Source organism: Chiroxiphia lanceolata, chromosome 9 (genome assembly GCF_009829145.1).
Source record: "Chiroxiphia lanceolata isolate bChiLan1 chromosome 9, bChiLan1.pri, whole genome shotgun sequence".
NCBI classification, from domain to species: Eukaryota; Metazoa; Chordata; class Aves; order Passeriformes; family Pipridae; genus Chiroxiphia; species Chiroxiphia lanceolata.
Window position 1 is genome coordinate 15,104,231 of NC_045645.1, and position 17,954 is coordinate 15,122,184.

The window sequence follows — 17,954 nt, forward strand, 5'->3', positions numbered from 1 at the left end:
CCGGCCTTGCCCGACGCTCCCCGAAAACACCCACCGCTCCCGCTTAGGGACGGCGATCTCCGCGGGCCTGGGGAGGCGGCATAGCCCCTTCCCCGAGAGAAGCGGTGCGTGCGGTCGGGATTCACAGGTGCCTCGGGAAGCGGCTGTGCCGTCACCGGCTGCTGGCGGTGTCCGCGCGCACACAGCAGGTGACTGTCAGATCCAGATGGAGAAGAAACGTGGAGACCTCTGGGGAGCTTTCGAGCCTCTAGTTCATTTCTTTCTACATTAATTTTTACCCTTTTTTGTCGGAGGCTAAACACCAATTATCCATGTAACCTGACTGTATATGAAGCTGGTTTCTTTGCCAATACATTGTCAAATATCATAAAAAAGCCACGTATTTTTAAATAACACATTCTGCTGAAGAATGAACCAATTACTCTTGCATCACATCACAGGGGAAAGCACTATTGACACTTGAGGTGGCACTTCAGTGAATATCTGAGACACTGCTATAGACATATGGAAAGATCACTTTCAGATAATGAAGTGTGCAAAACAGAATGATCATGTAATATAAATATGATCACTTGTACAGATGCATATGTACATACATACAGACATGTATGTAGACACATATGACCATATGTAATTATAATTTGCAAGTTTTTTTTAGAAAAAGTCGTACTGAGAGAAATGTTACTCTTTAATGTGCCAAGTAAATATCAGCATTAGCAACTTATATTAAAAGAAAGCTTGAGACAAATAATCAAAATCAAAATAAAACATATCGTTTGGCATAATTTTTAAACGTGCCAGTGTGTTTGTATTTTCTTCTATTTCTGGTAATGGAATTTCAGAGAGCAGTTATTTACTTTATACATTCTTTGGAGAATATTATCTAGTCATGTGTGCCCAGTAATAAAAATAAAATGCTAAATGTCAACCTCTGTAATACCAGCAGACATGAAATCACTCCATCATCCATTCTAGAGTTGTACCTGAATTCGAAGGGAGATTTTGTCTTTGGTCGCGCAAAAGGCCTAACACTTTGTTCTCTATAGGACTCAGAGCCTGGAACTGAGAATTCACCATCTCCAATACACCTCTGCTTTGGCACTGCAGTTATGAGCTGTGGCTTTGGTATCTTTTAGTCACCTCAGGCAGAACATAATATAAGACTGACTTATTTTTAAAAGAAAATAATAAATTGTTGCAATTTTCTAAAAATTTGGTGATTGCTTATAAAATATAAAGCATGAACTATCCATCGGTGAGGGCTAATTAGCATGATAAGTAGCATTGCACTCTGTATATGGCAAACAAAGAACGAATTACAAGTTTCAGTCCTCAAACCCACATTTTAATGACAGTGGAATAATCCACAGAGTGGAAAATTTTTAGAGTAAATATGACACACACTTCCACAATGACATAATTACAGGCCTTACTAAAAGAGATATGGTGGAGAGAAGCTTCTTTAGATACTCCAAGAACTCTATTCAGTGTTTGTCACAGCTCATGACTTCATCTGCTCTAAAGGTATAACTGAACCTTTCATTTCCATGTCAGAAATTCAAGACTCTAATGTCTTTCCTTGTTCCTTGGTTAATTTTGGCAATAGCCTGCTATCACAAAAGCTGCAGATTTGCTGTGACCCTTTTAATACACTGTTCCTTCCTCATCCCTGTATGCACTTCTTGGTGCAATACTGACCACAACTTATTTCTCCCAGCAATTCTTAGACACTTGCTGCCTTACACAGAAGTATGTATCCTGCAAAGACAGTGACGGCAACATTTCTGCAGTAGTCTTGTGTGTGGTGGCAGTGACATCTAGTGGGCTCCAACAACACTTCCAGCTTTCCCAAATGTTCCAAAAATAGGTCAAAGCATCTCTTTTTAGGATGGTCTGACCTTGTTATAAAAGCATTTTTGAAAGTACAATCAAATATGAATAGTCAGAGGTTGAATTTAGTAATGAAGGATGACTTTTACTTTAGGAGCATATGGAAGATTTATTTTAATTAGGAGCTGCGGTTTATGGAGCTCTCTTGATAGTATATGCTCTGAAGAAGTCAGTTAAAGTAATGCAGGATTCAGCACTCCCCCAAACACCTCTGCAAAAAACAGAAAAACTTTGCTCTGTCGTGCTTCCTGAAAAGCATGTGGAAAATGACAGGGTAAGACTGTTGGATTTCCATGACTGTATATATAAACAGTATATATGTTGAAAAGCTGTGTGGGCTGTAATCTCAGTGGCTGATACAACTGCCACATGCCAGTTCAAACTAGATATAAAAGATGTGGTAGTTCATGTCAAAACCATATAAGCTATGTTCCTCAACATCTTCCCAATATTCTTAAAATAATTTCAGCTTCCAGCTTCCTACACAGACTTCATGATGTTCCATGAAGAAGGTAAGTTTAATTATTCCTATGCCACATGTGGAGAAATTGTAGTGCCATGTATAAAATTACTTTCTCACAGTAATTATTAGCGAAGTGGTAAAGCTGCAAATATACTTCCAGTCATTAATCTCTATTATTGCACAGTAAAGGAAGAAACTCCAAAAGTTTATTTCTATTTCCACAGAGGCCAGTTCCTCCAAGTATAAGATAGACAACTTCTTCTGAGATAGACAGCTGGGATGTAGGACCAAATTATTATCTTCCTGCTCCAGGAAGTATGATATTGAAAGGACAAGGACCATAAAAACAACACATGATTTACCTAGACCAGTTCCCTGAAATTTTAGGGCTTTTGCGTACTGAATGTTTTGCCAGTTGTTGTGTGCAGTCCTAGTACAACTCCAGTTTGAGTGTTAGGGGAAGCACAGCAACAGCTGCCACGAGGACCACTGAAAGAGTGCACTAATGTGAAAAGAAGCATTAATTCTCACTCAGTTGTAGTTTCTGAGCGGAAGTGTGCTGTTGAGAACAGCTGCTTTCTGGTTCTGCCAAACCAGTCCCCAGATTTTTCATGAAAGCCTGATTGTACACAGGCCAGGCAGCTGGAACAACTGATTTTTTTTTTTTATATAATCTTTGCCTGCTTATTATCAAGCTAAGATCACAGTTGTTAATGTTGGCAAAGAATCTATAGACACACACAAATAAATGTCCTTATCTATTCTAGTAAAACAAATTTTGCTTATTAAATAGAGGTAAAATTTAATAAGTTTGTTTAAAATTGTGTATTCTACTCCTTTTATTTTTATATGTCTTTTCTGTACATTAATAAATGTTAAATCAAATTTACACAAATTTATCTTGAAAATCTGGTTCCAGGATTCCTAATATTCTACAAAGTATTAGGTGGAGTTCTGCAGAATTGTGACTGGCAATACATTGCCAGAACTCTTAACTTCCCACTGTTATACTGCATTAAAAGGTTATATAAATACATAAATGTTAATAAAACATGTTTTATGCAAATATATGCTGCAGTTACATATTCATGAGTGGGAAGAGAAGTAGTGTATATACACATGAGCCATAAACCTCAGTATATTATAGAACTAAATAAGTATGAATTCCAACATGGGCACTACATTATTGACATTAGATGGGCTACCAAAATGTCTTTGTTTCATTTACAGTGTTTTCACAGGATATAAACTGGCTTAAGAAGGCATTTCTGGGATTGCCTTTTTCAAATCTTTCACTCCAAAGCCTTTGGTTCAAACACCACCTTCCCATACAGTCAGCAAACAGTACTGGGATTCACCCGAGAATCATTTCAGTTATAAGCTATTATTCTTTATATAAAATTTTTTTATTTTAATTATACTATAAATCTTTATATTAATATAATTTTGGTTGGTTGGTTGGTTGGTTGGGGTTTTCTATATGAATTCTATTTCTAGTCATAGGAAGGAATGTTTCAGGGTCTGTTTGTATCCAACAGTACAATGCTGTAAAAGGTCTTTTTGGACATGTTATAAGCAAGGCTGAAGATCAGATAGTAAGCAAAATATGGTGTTCACCACACCTGCTGGTGTATTGGTCTCTTCTTGTCAGAGATCAGGGACATGACATCCTTTAATTTCTTTTTCGGCCTGAGACAATTTTTCAGCCTGACAATCTTATGGGTCTGGTACTTTTACAAGTAACCATCACTGCTGTCTACCCTGCACTTCTGAAGGCAGCTACCATTTGATAGTGTTCCTGCAGCACAGCTCCTCAGTCCTTGCAGCTTATCACAGTGAGTTTGGGTATCTCTACACACTGGGCATTCTTTGAATATACCTTCAGCACTCTCCATGTCAGTATCTGGCTTGTAATTAAGCCTGTGTGCTAGGTATGGCTTTCCTTACCTGAGCCAGATATATCAGTTTATCCCTCACCCAAATCCCTGACAGTCATGTTTTCGGCTCTGAAAAGCAGTTGTAGAGAGGTGTTGCATTTCCTACTAGAACCAGGCATTGAAGCTTCCAATAAAGGCAGGGCAGACAGCCCACATTTGGTAATATCCTAAAATAGTAACAGCAATCTCCAAGATTCAGTTGTTAATACCTGAATGTCTGTTCCTTCTAGGATGCCAAAAAGAAATTCCAGAGTTTGTCCTGAACAGTATGTAATAGGCCTACAGCATGTAGAGAATGTCAAGAAAGAGAGTAATTCAGTAGAATACCACGGAATTCAGGAAGCATAGAGGTTGTGATCCAATAACTGAATTTATTTTTACATGAAAGAATAAAATGGGGAAAAAGTTATCCAAGCTAGAGTTTTATATGAAATATGTAAACATGCAGTAGAATAGATCTTCCTCTTGAATAAGTGCAGCAGTCATTAGTCTGAAGAGTAATTTTATCCCTCTCACTCACATTCTGACTGCTTAGCATTCATGAAAAGAGGAAGGATGTTAAAAGTGAGAACTGAAAAACCAGATCCAGCGCCCCACATATGCCAAGCAGCCCATCTGCTAATGGTGGAAGTACTGGCTACTAAGGCATTTTCCTAAGGAGTAGTACCATTCTGTTTGGGGCTCCTCAAGAAAGCAGCAATTAAAAGTAGGTATTCCAAATCCTGCAACAGCACTCTAACCCATGGGGGCTTAAAGGATGGGAGTCTCCTTCCTCTTCCATCCAGGTTGGGTTAAAAAAAAGAGGTATTTAATCATTTTCTGGAGGAAAAGCAGAGTGTCAAGGATGTCAGTCAATTTAACACAGAAAGCAGCACCTTCCTCCCTGGCATGTGAGGCTCACATGTCATGGGTAGCAACAGGCTGCAAGTTTCAGGGACGAATTAGCAGTATTTTGATTTGGGAAGAGCTAGACCATGTTGGTGACTGACCATTTCAGCTTGAATATACCACTCTCCCAAGGCATTATTGGGGTGCATCTCATCTGAGGTGGTTCTTTTGCCTTACGGTCAAGCACCACTACTTTCAGTATTTTGGCATCTGTTTTTGTGGAACTCCACCCATGGGAACTGCTGAAACTTAATGCCAATGGAAGCTATGAACTGAAATAATTGCATCTGTACATCCAAATTTAAAATCTTTGATGTTGCTGTCTTTTCACATATGCTAAATTGATACCACAAGGAATCATAATCAGTTCTTATATGACTGTAATCAGCTCTCATCAGACCATTTGGTACTGAGCATTGAAAGAGAGACTTGTGTGACTTCTATATACCAGTAACACTAATTTTAAGAAATGGAAAATATTTGCCATATAGGTTTTATATGCAAACGCTTATATCCATGTGTGAGACAATAAAAGCTGAAAGAGGTAAAATGATTGAATAAAAGGAAACATATACACACAATAGCTTTCAAGCCCTGTTCTTATCAGGATAAAAGGTACAATGGGAACTTTGCACAGCCTGGGTTTTGTTTTGGTTTTAATTCCTGGAATTTGACCGGCATGTAAGCAAGATTGCTCTGATTGTTACAGTTATTTCCCTTTTCTGGAATTCACTTCTTGTCCTAATGCCATAGGATTTCCTCTGACTTTATCAAATTCAGCCAAACACTACTTCTATTTGGATTATGAAGTAAATTACTTTTTTGAATGACCAGGATAATTTTTAAACTGGGTATATTAAGTTGCTGCCAATGATGCGACAATGTAAATCTGTTTTCTAAGTTCTAGCTCATGTCAAAGGTACTTTCTTTTCTTCGTGGACATTCAAAAATCATGATGAGAGATGTTAAAATAATGGAAATTACTAAAAGTAGAGACCGTTTTGTCCTGATTTGCTTGATTACTGCTATTAAGTTATGCTACTCTACTCAAGGTTTTCAAATACTCCCTTTGTGATGCTTTGGTGCTATCGCATAGTTGCATCTCAGTATTTCTTTATACAAACTAGCTCTTTTAATAAACAGCCTTTTTTTTTTTTTTTTTTCCTAGACGGCTTCCTAAAAAATTCATCCCCAGCTTACATTTTCACGCTCTATCTGAAAACTACTTTTTCGTGAAGACAAGGTTTCACTTACAAAAACCAGGACTCAAAAAACGGGAGCGGGGGCGAGACTTAGCCCTCCCGGGCCGGGTTCGGGGGTGCCAGTCCCTGGGACAGGTCGGGCCGCAGCCCGCGGGAGCGGCTGGGCTTCCCCGCCTGGGGTCGGGGACAGACGTGCCCGGGTGGTCACCTCCGCCTGCACGAGGGGACCCTGCCTGTGCCGCCCGCCCCGCCAGTGAGTCCTTACGGTAAAGGCCGCGACCGGCTCAGAGAGCCTCCCTCTCCCGGGGCTGGCGGGCAGCCGGACTCGCCCCGGAGCAGCAGCAGCAGCCTCGGGGCCGCCGATAACGCCTGGGACTCCTCGGGCCGAGGACACTGCCAGGGCACGAGGGGGGGGGGGTCCCCCCGCAGCCGGACACAGCAGCAGGACACCCCCCCCATCACGCCCCGCCCGCCGTCCCCTCACGGCAGCGCGGGGCGGAACGGAGCGGGGCCGGGGCGGGGTCGGAGCCGGGGCAGAGCGGCGGCCAGGGCGGAGCGGGGCCGGGGCGGGGTCGGGCCTGAGGCGGAGCGGGGGCCGGGGCGGAGCCGGCGCTGCCGCCGCTCCCCGGCCGATCCGGGCCCTGGGCTGACGCCGCGACCTCGCCAATCCGCTGTGACCGGGCCGGGCCCGGCACCGCCCCCGGCGGCGCCCACAGGGACGGGCCGTAGCGGCCGCCGCCGCGGGTGCCCGGGCTGAGTCAGCGCCCCCGCCCCCGCCGAAGATGAACATCATGGACTTCAATGTGAAGAAGCTGGCGGCCGACGCGGGCACCTTCCTGAGCCGCGCCGTGCAGGTACGGACCGCCTGGCCCTGCTGGGGCCTCGCCGGGACGGGGCTCCGCCGGGCGGCCCCAGCCGGAGACGGGGCCGAGGCCGAGGCCGCGGGTGTCTCCACGGGGCCGCCGCCGCTTGTTCCGGCGCGGGGCGCTGGGCTCCGCCCCGGGGCCGGGAGGGGCCGAGCTGGCTGCCGGGCCCGCCGCGGGCTCCCGGCTCGGGGCAGCGCCAGGCCCGGCTGCACCGGAGGGGGCGAGGCCGGAGCTGTGGCCGGGCCGGCCGGCGATGGGCGGCTCCGAGCGGCCTCCTCGGGCCGGTCCTGCGGCCGCGGGCGGGGCAGGCCCGGGGTTCTCCGGGCGGGCCGCACAACAGCAGCCTCGGGGGGCTGAAACTGCCCAAGGTCAGACCGGCAAGAGGGGAGAAGGCGTCTGGGTTGGGAGGACGGGGTACGCAGGCATCAGCTGCCGCGAGACACGGCCGGACTTTGTGCGTGCAAAGGACAAAGGTGTGTCTCGCCTGAAATAAGCTGCGGCTTTTACTATCTGCTAGAAACGTATCCATGCCGCTGCCTGATCCGTAAAAGTCGAGCTCTGATGCTGCACGTGAAAGCCTGGTATGAGTCTGCTTGGGCGTTTTGTTTTGTTAGAGCTTTAGTATCGTTTTTAGGCTTGTTTGATAGCGCATTGTTTCCGGATCGGTCTTCCCCTTTCTTCACGGTAAGGGCACTATAATTGGCTTTTGTTCCTCAGCGCTTGTCTTGAGCCATAATCCCTTTTCTTTATATAATCAAACTTGAACAGATTTCCTGTAGAGAGGTGGACATCCAAGCACTGTATAGTAATCCACTTTGGTGTCTCATGAGTTCTCGCTGGGTCACAGTCAGGTTTGGAGCATGATTAACGTTATCTCGTCTGATCGGTCTGATGTATTGCTCTAAACCTCAATATTCAAGGAAAACCAATGATCAGCAGCACAGCAGAGCTCTGAAAATGCAAACTCGTAAAAAAACGTTGTTCAAATTTAAATGAACTTAAAGCAATCATTGTAGCTTCTCTTTGTGATAGAGGTATTTCCATGCTTGCCCCCTACCCCGGCTTCTTCCAGGTTTACATGTATCCCAGACCGACTTTCTCTCCAGCCTCCACTTTCCCTTTTCTTGTTGGACAAGGGAAATAAAGGAGATGGAGTTTCACCCTTCATTATAAGATCTTGTGATGGGACCTTGTGATTTCATCATTTTATCTTGGCTTTTTCCGTTCAAATCAACCGACTACTTTAATGTAGATTTTTGCAGTCTGTCATGGTTTAAAGGTGCATACTCCATTATGCTCTGTCAGCATTGTTGGTTTACATCTGAATATTAGTTTTCTGCGTAACCTAAATGAAAATTCAGTGGATATGTGGAAGCAATAATTTTGCTCTACCAGCTGCCACTTCTCCCTAAACCAAGAAATTTAACGAAGCTTTTGAGAGGGAGAAACAAATCCCTAAGGTGTTCTTACGGTCTGAGTAACTCATGTTCTGTGCACAACTGTTGCTTCCCCTATTGTTTTGGGGGTTTTGTGGGGTTTTTTGTTTGGTTGGTTGTTTTTTTAAAATACTATGTAAGGCCTATAGATATTATGAACAGGTAATAATTTCGTAAATTTTAAAAAATATCCTATGGATCCAGATTTTGAATCCTCCAGTAAAAATTACAGTTCTGTGTGTTGAATGCAACTCTTACATTGAGGCATTGCTGGATGACGTGACCTGACACTAGTCACTTTGGGATATTGGAAACAACCCCCCACCAAACCCCATGAAACAGTTCAGCAGCGTAAAGTGGCATATAGGAAAATCACTTAAAATTTCCATTTCAACTTAGGGAATGGCTTGCAAGTGTTTCACGGGCGTATCAGACTCTTTTACAAGGGGGTTGGGACTGTTTTACCCACAATCAATGATACTCATGTTCCAAGAAACCTCTTCCTTCTGTGGATGAGATTATACTGTGTTCAGAGACTGCCACATTCTAGTTAGTAATCTGCAGAAAAATCATTTTCAATGGCCATTTTCAATCAAAGCCTACCCTTCCTTCTGGCAGGCAGATGATGCTTGAAGGAGTTGTTCTCAGTCTGTTTTGCAGTAGTTGTAATTTGTGGAACAAAGTAGCAAATGGTTATAGTTAGTGGTATTTGAGGTGAAATAAGTACTGCCATTGAGTGTTGCAATAGGAATGCAAGTTCTTCCTCATGCCAGGCTGGGTAATTGACAGGATGCCTGTGCAGCAGATACAAGGACTCCCTGAAACAACATCTCAGCCTTGGCCATATTGATCTTCGTCACTGGTCTACTCTGGCCTCCAGTCGGGAGCTCTGGAGACACACAATCCATAACGCTGCTGCTTCCCTTGAGAACGCACAGGATCACTCTAGAGGAGAAAAGACAACGCAGAAAGAATCGTGTCTTGCCGATACCACCCAAGGAGTTTTTCTGCTGTGCCTTTTGCAACCGGACGTGTCTATGTCGCATTGGCCTCTTTAGCCACCAGCGCGCTTGTAGCAAACGTGGGTAGAGCCCTTCCCAAATCCTCGTTTGCAAAGCCCAGCCATGATGATGATGTGCAGCAGTTGGGAGTGAGTTGGGCTTTTGCTCTTTGGTAGTAGAAACACTTTTATTGTCCATGACTTCAGGTGAAAGTTAGAGGCTTGTCTTAATGTAATTTCTCCTTCTAGTGATTTTGCAACGTGGACTTGAAGTGGTGGTGGGGCTGTGATAACCCAGTTGTGTACAAACCAGTACAATTTCCATGTGCGTGAACTGTCACTGTCAGGCAGCTTGTGTGTATATTTTGAATTTAATACAGACAGATGTATATGGTCTAGATGGCTTACTGATATGATTTGTTCCAACAAGTGCTTACATTAGGTATCTCTTTGTGACCTGTTTTAAGCTTTAGTAAAAAGAAAATTACAACTATTAGAACTCCAATCAAAGTAGAAAATAATTAGTCTTTGCCTGTTTTGGGACCATTTTTCTAAGCAGAAGAAAAATTCTTGATTTGTAGGACCACCTTCCTCATTCTTATCCTCAAGAGATGCAGTAATATTTGAAAAAGGACATAAATCAGAAAGACCAGTTCAGATTTAGGTTTTGGAGTGAGACGGGAAATCAGAGTGGCAGCATTGTTGCATTACACTGATGCTGGAAACAATGCTTCTGTCAAACTACTATTGAACACACTGCTTGGTATTGCCAAAATTAGGCTTTTCCTTGAAGGGTATATGTGAAATCTAACATTGTGGTCTTCACTAAGCAATCTTCACACTGCTGAGAAGATTTATGGAAATATTAATAGGAAAGCCCATTTTATATACAAATATTCTTCTCTGTAAGTAGTAAAAATTAATTCCAAACCCATTTTTACTGTATTATAATGAATCTGTATGTAGTTTTTGAGAAAAACCTACAGTTCCTGACATATTTTTGAAAGCCTTTTAAACAGTAGTAGTAATACATTAATGAATAAATTCCATTCTTCCCTATACTGCAGCTGAATTTTCTCACAAATGCAGTTTGCTTTTATGTGGAACTGCAAATGCCACAGCATTTATCTAGAATTTAGATGTACATACTGTTGAAGTTGGGTTTATTCTACATGTGATGGAAATTCAAATGAACTTAGGCAATGCAATTTACTTGTGTTGTATTGTTTCTTCCTGCCCACCAAAGAACTTGTTAAGAATGAAGTTTGACAGTCAGAATGCTTCCAGTCCTGTTATGTTCTTAATTGGTAAGCTTGTTAGAGACTTAATCATAAGCCAAATTCTCCTGAAAATGCCTGACTTTGAACAACAGGCTGTCAAGTGATGAGATCATCATCATCATGAGGAACTCCTGCTCTGAAGGGAGGCAGGCTAAACCCTCAGTTCCGGTTTTGCATGGTTCCCTGCTGTGAAACATGGAGCTTCCCCCTCTCCCAGAGAACACTGATTGAAGTCCAAACTGTTCATGGATTAATAAGACTTGGCGTGAATTTTGTATGAAGTGAAATGAATTGCCTGATGTGTTTATTTAGCTAAACAGAGTTAGATTGTATTTCATTGTCACTGAAATCGCAGCTTGGATGAGAACAGCAGAGGTCATCTTACTGTTTCTGTAAGGTAACAGGATCAGTTATATCTAAACAGTTTATCAAACACTGGTTTGTCCTATTCTAAAAAGCAAAACACCTCCCACTCAGAGATATTTATTTCGCAACTTCCCAAGGAAGTTTCTTTTAGCTTTTAATCCTTGTCTTTAGAAGCTTTCTGTAATGTCTAATTTTAATTTAAATCTTGATGCTGAAGTTTAAACTCACTATTTTTGTGACAGGACATCTTTTTCAATACACCCAAGTAGCTGCAGTGGGAGTCTGTTTTGTCTTCAGGTTTTACTGTGGAAGAGTTGCCAAACAATTACAAAATATACAAGACTGAAGTAATCTTTTAATTTTCTTCATTACCTCTGGTCTTTCATTTTGGCTTATGTTTTAAAGCACATGGCAAAATTGGACAAAATGAGAACTCTCAGTACCATGTTGAGCAGAGGATTTCTTCATAATGTAAATTACCTTCCTCATCTTGACTAACATTCTCCCACCCTTTTTTTTTCCTCATAGTGAAGGTGTGTTGAACTTAACAACTTCTGTTAGATTTGCTGTTAGATTTTTATTGATGACTGGGTAATGAATGGTTAGATCTTTTAAAACATGATCTTCAAACTAATATAAGTGACTGTTTTCAATTTGTCCTGGAAAATTATTTCTATGAACTAACAGTATATTCAACCTCACTAACTTGCAGTTCACGGAAGAAAAGCTTGGTCAGGCAGAGAAGACTGAACTGGATGCTCACCTGGAGAACCTTCTCAGCAAAGCAGAATGCACTAAATTGTGGACAGAAAAAATAATGAAACAAACAGAAGTATTATTGCAGCCAAATCCAAGTAAGGAGACCTTCGGGTTTTTGTTTTCAACTTTTGAGCGAATAGATTTGCCGATGTAAATGTTTATTGCAATAACTATTGCTGAAGTTATGACTAATGTAATGACTAAATGTAACAGTTTTAAATTTTTAAGTGTTATGGTATTATGGAAAGCACATTTTGAAGAGCTACTGAGAATCGGAGACACTGTACCAATTGATGGTATGTCCTTAACCCTTCAAATGGGAAAAACTTTAGACAGCTCTTTAAACTGTAGCATTGGTTCCATACTCTGGTCAGTCTCAGGCTGACAGGTTTTTTTAATTGTTTCCTGTTTAATTGAATTTCCCACTCTAATTCCAGATATCTTGGGTAGCTCTAAGAACTCTGAAGTTCCTCATGGGGTAGATACGATGGCTCAAGAAACTACATTACTAATTCATTGCTTTAAACTCTCTACACAGTACGATTCAGCCTGAAGCAGGCAACACGAACTGAAATACCTGTCTTTAACAATTCCATTACTAAAGATTGTTTAGATTGATGCACCCTGCTTAGGCAATACAAAAAAATGTCAAATATGATTTCTTCACTGTTGAATCTCTTACTGTAATAGTAACAGAAAAAAACTTGGGTAGAGGAAATGTAGTTTTGTGGTGTGTTAATTTTGTTTCTAAAATTGCTGCTATGTGTAGTAATGTTGATGAGGTTGTTTTAGATTCATCCTGCAGTTGTGCTAGAGTTGGGAGCTGTAGGAATTTGCTTAGTGTGTAGATCTAGATTTCAAGTCAAGACCTGGTCTCTAGTCACTGGGTGAACTACTGTACTGAAAAAATCTAAACCTCCTTTAGGTTTGATTGCATGATAAAATTATAATGCTGCTACTGCCTCTGCACTGAAAACATAAATATTCTTATAGTGACATACTGAGCTAGGATTTATTAGTAAAGGTAAATCATACACTGCTAGCACTTGTCTAATGCCAAGTAGATAAATTCTTTGTCATGTTGATATTTGAAGTATTACTTTGGAAATCTGTTGCATCTTTTAGTTCCATAAAAACAGTATTTAAAAAACAAACCAACTAATCCTGTGGGAAGAATGCAGGTACAACTTGCAGAATATTCTAACTCAAATTTTTACTTTTGTCTAGGCCAGAGGAAATAGTTGTCTTTTTCATTCGATTCAGTACTTGCAATATCTATTGGACTTTTTCAGAAAATTGTAAGCTTAGAATACTGAAGCACTAACTGGTGGCTAGTGGAACTGTGCGAAGAAGTTTCAGTAGAAGGCTAATATATGGTAGTATCTCAGTTATGCTGACCAGTCCATTTTCTGATGGCTAAAAATACTCAGTGCTAAGCAATGGTCTTCGTCTGTGAATGTAACTTCAGCTGTTTGGTGGCCTACTGGGGAGAAGGATCACATGCTACAGAGCTGCTTTTGGTGGTTGTTCAGTGGAGTGACCCTGTCTAGGGGACGAAAAATCACTTTCAATCCCATTTTTAATTGTACCTTTAAGTCAGACCCATGTAATATTCCAATAATTTTAGATCACTTTTCGGTTCTTTTGTGATTTAGGGAAAAATAAATTTCATGGTTTGAGTAAAGAAAAGAAATAAATTTTTATTATTTTTGGTTCACCCTTGGTGCCAGAGAATGCACTGGTACCCATGTTTGTCTGTGTCAGGTTAATTTTTGTGACCTTCACGAGAGAGTAGTTATTTATTCCAGTGCTGTTGAAAGTTGTCTAACAAGTATTATTTTGGTTGCGTCAGAATGGCAGGTTTGTTCATTGGAAAGCTTCTTTGTGGTTGTCTGTACTATTGCAGGCTGAAATTAGTTCATACCAACTGTATAAATAAAGCCAGCTGGATGGGAAATCAAAGCAATTGGTCAGAGAAATCAGGTATTGTATCTGAGGAGTTTGATTTTGTAATTAACAGGATCCCTGTTCATGTGTGTGAGGTTTTTTTCACCTGAGAAGGGCACAGTGGCTTAATATTATGATAAATGGATATTCATGTTCATATAGTCTCAACAAGTTTTTCTGATAATTGTATTGCTCAAACTAAGAAAAGATAGGAATGAAACACTTTCTTGCAGCTTTGAGAGTTTCTTCCAGAGTGTTTCAAGGGAGCAGGGGAAGTGGGGAAGAGTCTATAATTTCTAGGGCTATCAAACTTTCAGAACATCTTAATAGGGAACCTGCAGTAGTTGTTGAACTTAATTCCTACTCTGCTAATTCTAGTGAACAATTTTGGCAATTTTTTTTTCTGAACGGGGAACAAAAGACTGTTTTTTTTAAGGAGAAATATTCTGTTATGCTCTCACAATTAAGACTTCTGATCAAAAAAAGCTGAAAAGGGAGAGGAAAAGTATAATTTTTCACTTTCACAGATGGCTCTAGGAAACACTTGAACGTAGTGTGGCAAACATGGAACACAGTTGGTTTCCGTGAACGATCTTCAGCTTAACATTGTTCACTTAATGTTGAGTTTAATGGCTGGATTTTCAAATTTATTTTGTGTGTTTCTTTTTTTTGTTGTTTTTTTGTTTCTCTTTCTAACTTGTGCTTTAAATGGCAGTAATTATTTAAAATAAATGTTTTTTAGATGCCAGAATAGAAGAATTTGTCTATGAGAAGCTGGATCGCAAAGCACCAAGTCGCATGAATAATCCAGAGTTACTAGGCCAGTATATGATTGATGCTGGGAATGAATTTGGCCCAGGAACAGCCTATGGTAAGTAGAAGCAGAAAAAGCACAGATATAGATTGTTTTTAAACAATATAAAGTGATATTTCTTGTCTTCCTCTAGATAAAACAGTTCAATGACATTTGTAACAGTTTGAGATGACTTGCTGTGTATCTTTGAGCATTAGGAGATCAATGATGATGTTTCTATCCAAATCTAAAAATTGAGCCTGCTGTTGGAATGGTATCCATTTTTGTGGATGGATAATTTTCTTACCAGAACAAATGATTCTGGAATTTAATTTCTTTGTTAAAGGAACACATTTGCACATCTGACAATATTTATCCATTTTACTTGTGCTGTGGAGTGAAAATGTTATCTGACATTAACTTCTGGAGTAAGAAGCCTCTCTTAAGTGTGCAGGATTCCTCGTTTTCTTAATATATGATAAGAGTGTAGAACACAATCTAAATTTTTTCCTTCTCCAGTAAACTTATATATCTATGACAGGAGGGTTGGAGGTATTATATCTAATATTTTTACATTGCCACTAATTATACAGTCTAATTCTAGTGTTTTCTACAACTCTTAAAATTCCTGATAACTGTAGCTGTTAATTTAACTTAAGCAACTGGAAAACATAGGTGTCTGTATATATAATAGTCTGCAAAGTTTGATAGTTCACTCTCTTCAGTTACTTTCTTCAAAATTACAGTGGGAGGGAAAACTTTTCTTCTGCGAAGAATGAGTCCTTTATCTGCAAATAATGATCTTCCTTTTGAAATGAAGGAAAGTGCCATTAAAAAAAAAGTAAATGTTTTGTAGAAGTCTTATGGGTACAAAATCAATAATGGCAGGCTTTATTCCTCTTACTTCCACATGATTTTGTGTATATGTGGCCTTCCTTCTGACCATCAGCCTCAAGTCTTGCTTTTTAACATCAAATAGAGTTGTACTTAGAGGCACACTGTCCCTTAAGTTGCAGAATTTCTTGAATTCAGGCAAATAACATAATCTGTTAGCATAAAGATAGATACACTGTTGGGTTTCATGCAATGTCACAAAGTATTTTAGTTCTCTGAAAACTTAGTGTCCTTTCTAGCTAAGCCTTATCATCCTATTGAAATTACTCCTGATACACCATCTTCAGTTTCAATACCTAAGTTGCAGACAAACTTCAAAGTATAGTTCACTTATTATACAAATGTATATATAGAAGGTGGAGCAGATGAGGACAAAAGTACATAATTTTACAATAGCTATATAAACTTTTTCCTTGCTAACAGCTACTCTTGACTTAAACAAAAATGTTGTCTGGGGGAAGGAAGTTGTTGGATTAAAATAAGTAGGTATGATACCCAGTTCTGAAATAAGTGTTCAGTACGGAGTTACCATGGTGTATCTCTACAATGCTGTATCTGTTCTCATTGAAATCTTGCCTTGATCTGTGATTGTCCTTAGTAAAAATGGTTTGGCTTGGTGTTTGGGTGGTTGTTTAGGGTTTTGTTTGGTTGGTTTTATGGGGGTTTTTTTTTGGTAGCTGATTTGGTTTTCTTTTGAAAGCCCTTGTCATGGCATTGGATTGTCTTTCAAAGTGCTGGCCTAAACTTTCCTGACTGTATCAACCTGTTGTATTAACCACCTGCCTGAATCACTATGAAATTAAAATATTCTTTTTTTTCCTTTGCAGGAAATGCACTCATTAAATGTGGAGAAACACAAAAGCGAATTGGGACAGCAGACAGGGAACTAATTCAAACTTCTGCTATAAACTTTCTCACTCCCCTAAGAAACTTTATTGAAGGGGACTACAAAACTATTACTGTAAGTTGACTGTACATTCTTCAGCATTTCACTCCAGTTGTAACTGTCAGTCTTCAAAATGTAGGAGTTGACAATGGTGTTTTATTGCTTTCCTCAAGCTAATGTAGAAAAACTTGAGTAAAATTTGTGCCTTTGGTGTATTTTCTTTGCTTTTGCCCAGGTAAAATCAAAATAATTATGAAAACTCGCATTTGGTAATTATTCTATTGAAAGTATGTATATCTAGTATATAATGTGAGAATAGTTAGGATCTAATTCTCTCTCTTCAGCTGAAGAACCTTTTTGTATGTGATACTTCATTAAAAAAATTTCAAAGTAGACAGGCTTTTGCTTGTCAGTATGTGTACCTGTTCTCACAAACTGACCTAACTGACTTCCAGAAAGAACGTAAACTCTTACAAAATAAGAGACTGGATTTGGATGCTGCAAAAACCAGACTGAAGAAGGCAAAAGTTGCAGAAGCTCGAGCTGCAGTAAGTAGAGGTTTTTTTAAGCTTGTCCATAACTTTGAAACTTATTGATTTATATTTATCAACTTGACTTCTTGGTTATGTTTCCGGTCCTAGCTTCTTACCCTCATTATTTTTCTAGACACTTTTGTAAGAAATGCCTCAGTGGAACCCAAGGAAATAAAAGTGAATTACTGATCAAGGTCTTTAAAAGTCTTCTACTTTTGAATATTCCATCAGGTTGAACTTACTACTTCTATCCTAGATGAATCTATACTGCCAAAAATGACTTGCTTCAATCTGTCAATATGGCTGTAAATATAAATACTTGAATCTCTGCAAATGTTGGAGCATATGTATAACTACTTTCAACTGATGAACCCACCTGTACTTAACTTCTATATGAAAAATATTTGTGGTTTTGCTCTTTACATATTGCTTTCACACCACCAAACAGAGGTGAGACTCTTAAACTCACATCACTTAACCATTCTTATTCCCTCAAAAAATGCTCGTTCAAGGAAATTAAATTGAAAAAACACTCTTTTAAACTCTTAAAATGCCTCTAAGCCTTACTTTCTAAAGCAATGAAAAGACCACAAGGAAATTGTTCCTCTTGAGCTTTGTATTAAAATAATATATATATTATACTTGAGTTTTAGTTCTATCACCAGTGCAATCATCCAGAGCTTAGTAAAAGTTTGCTGCTGCTACTACTTGACCACTCCTAAGTATCATATAACAAGTAATTTGCAGTTTTACGCACAAATAATTTAGTGCTGGTAGAGCATGAAAGTCTAAGCCTCTTCACTACTTTGTCTAC

At 40.0% G+C, this 17,954-nt stretch overlaps 1 protein-coding gene across 6 annotated transcripts in view; it reads left to right on the top strand.

Moving 5' to 3' along the window:
• The first annotated feature begins 167 nt into the window (after window positions 1-167).
• The window catches only part of SH3GLB1 (SH3 domain containing GRB2 like, endophilin B1), a 29,483-nt gene continuing 11,696 nt past the window's right edge, over window positions 168-17,954 (top strand). For 2 of the 6 annotated variants that reach the window (XM_032696997.1, XM_032696993.1), the window contains exons 1-5: window positions 7,072-7,234; window positions 12,041-12,182; window positions 14,777-14,905; window positions 16,549-16,682; window positions 17,063-17,155. In XM_032696997.1, coding sequence (XP_032552888.1) covers window positions 7,163-7,234; window positions 12,041-12,182; window positions 14,777-14,905; window positions 16,549-16,682; window positions 17,063-17,155 — 570 coding nt within the window. In that variant the 5' untranslated portion in view covers window positions 7,072-7,162. Of the gene's footprint in view, window positions 189-7,070; window positions 7,235-7,608; window positions 7,720-12,040; window positions 12,183-14,776; window positions 14,906-16,548; window positions 16,683-17,062; window positions 17,156-17,954 lie in introns of those variants that run through there. The other 4 variants (XM_032696995.1, XM_032696996.1, XM_032696992.1 and 1 more) reach the window with 4 other exon arrangements.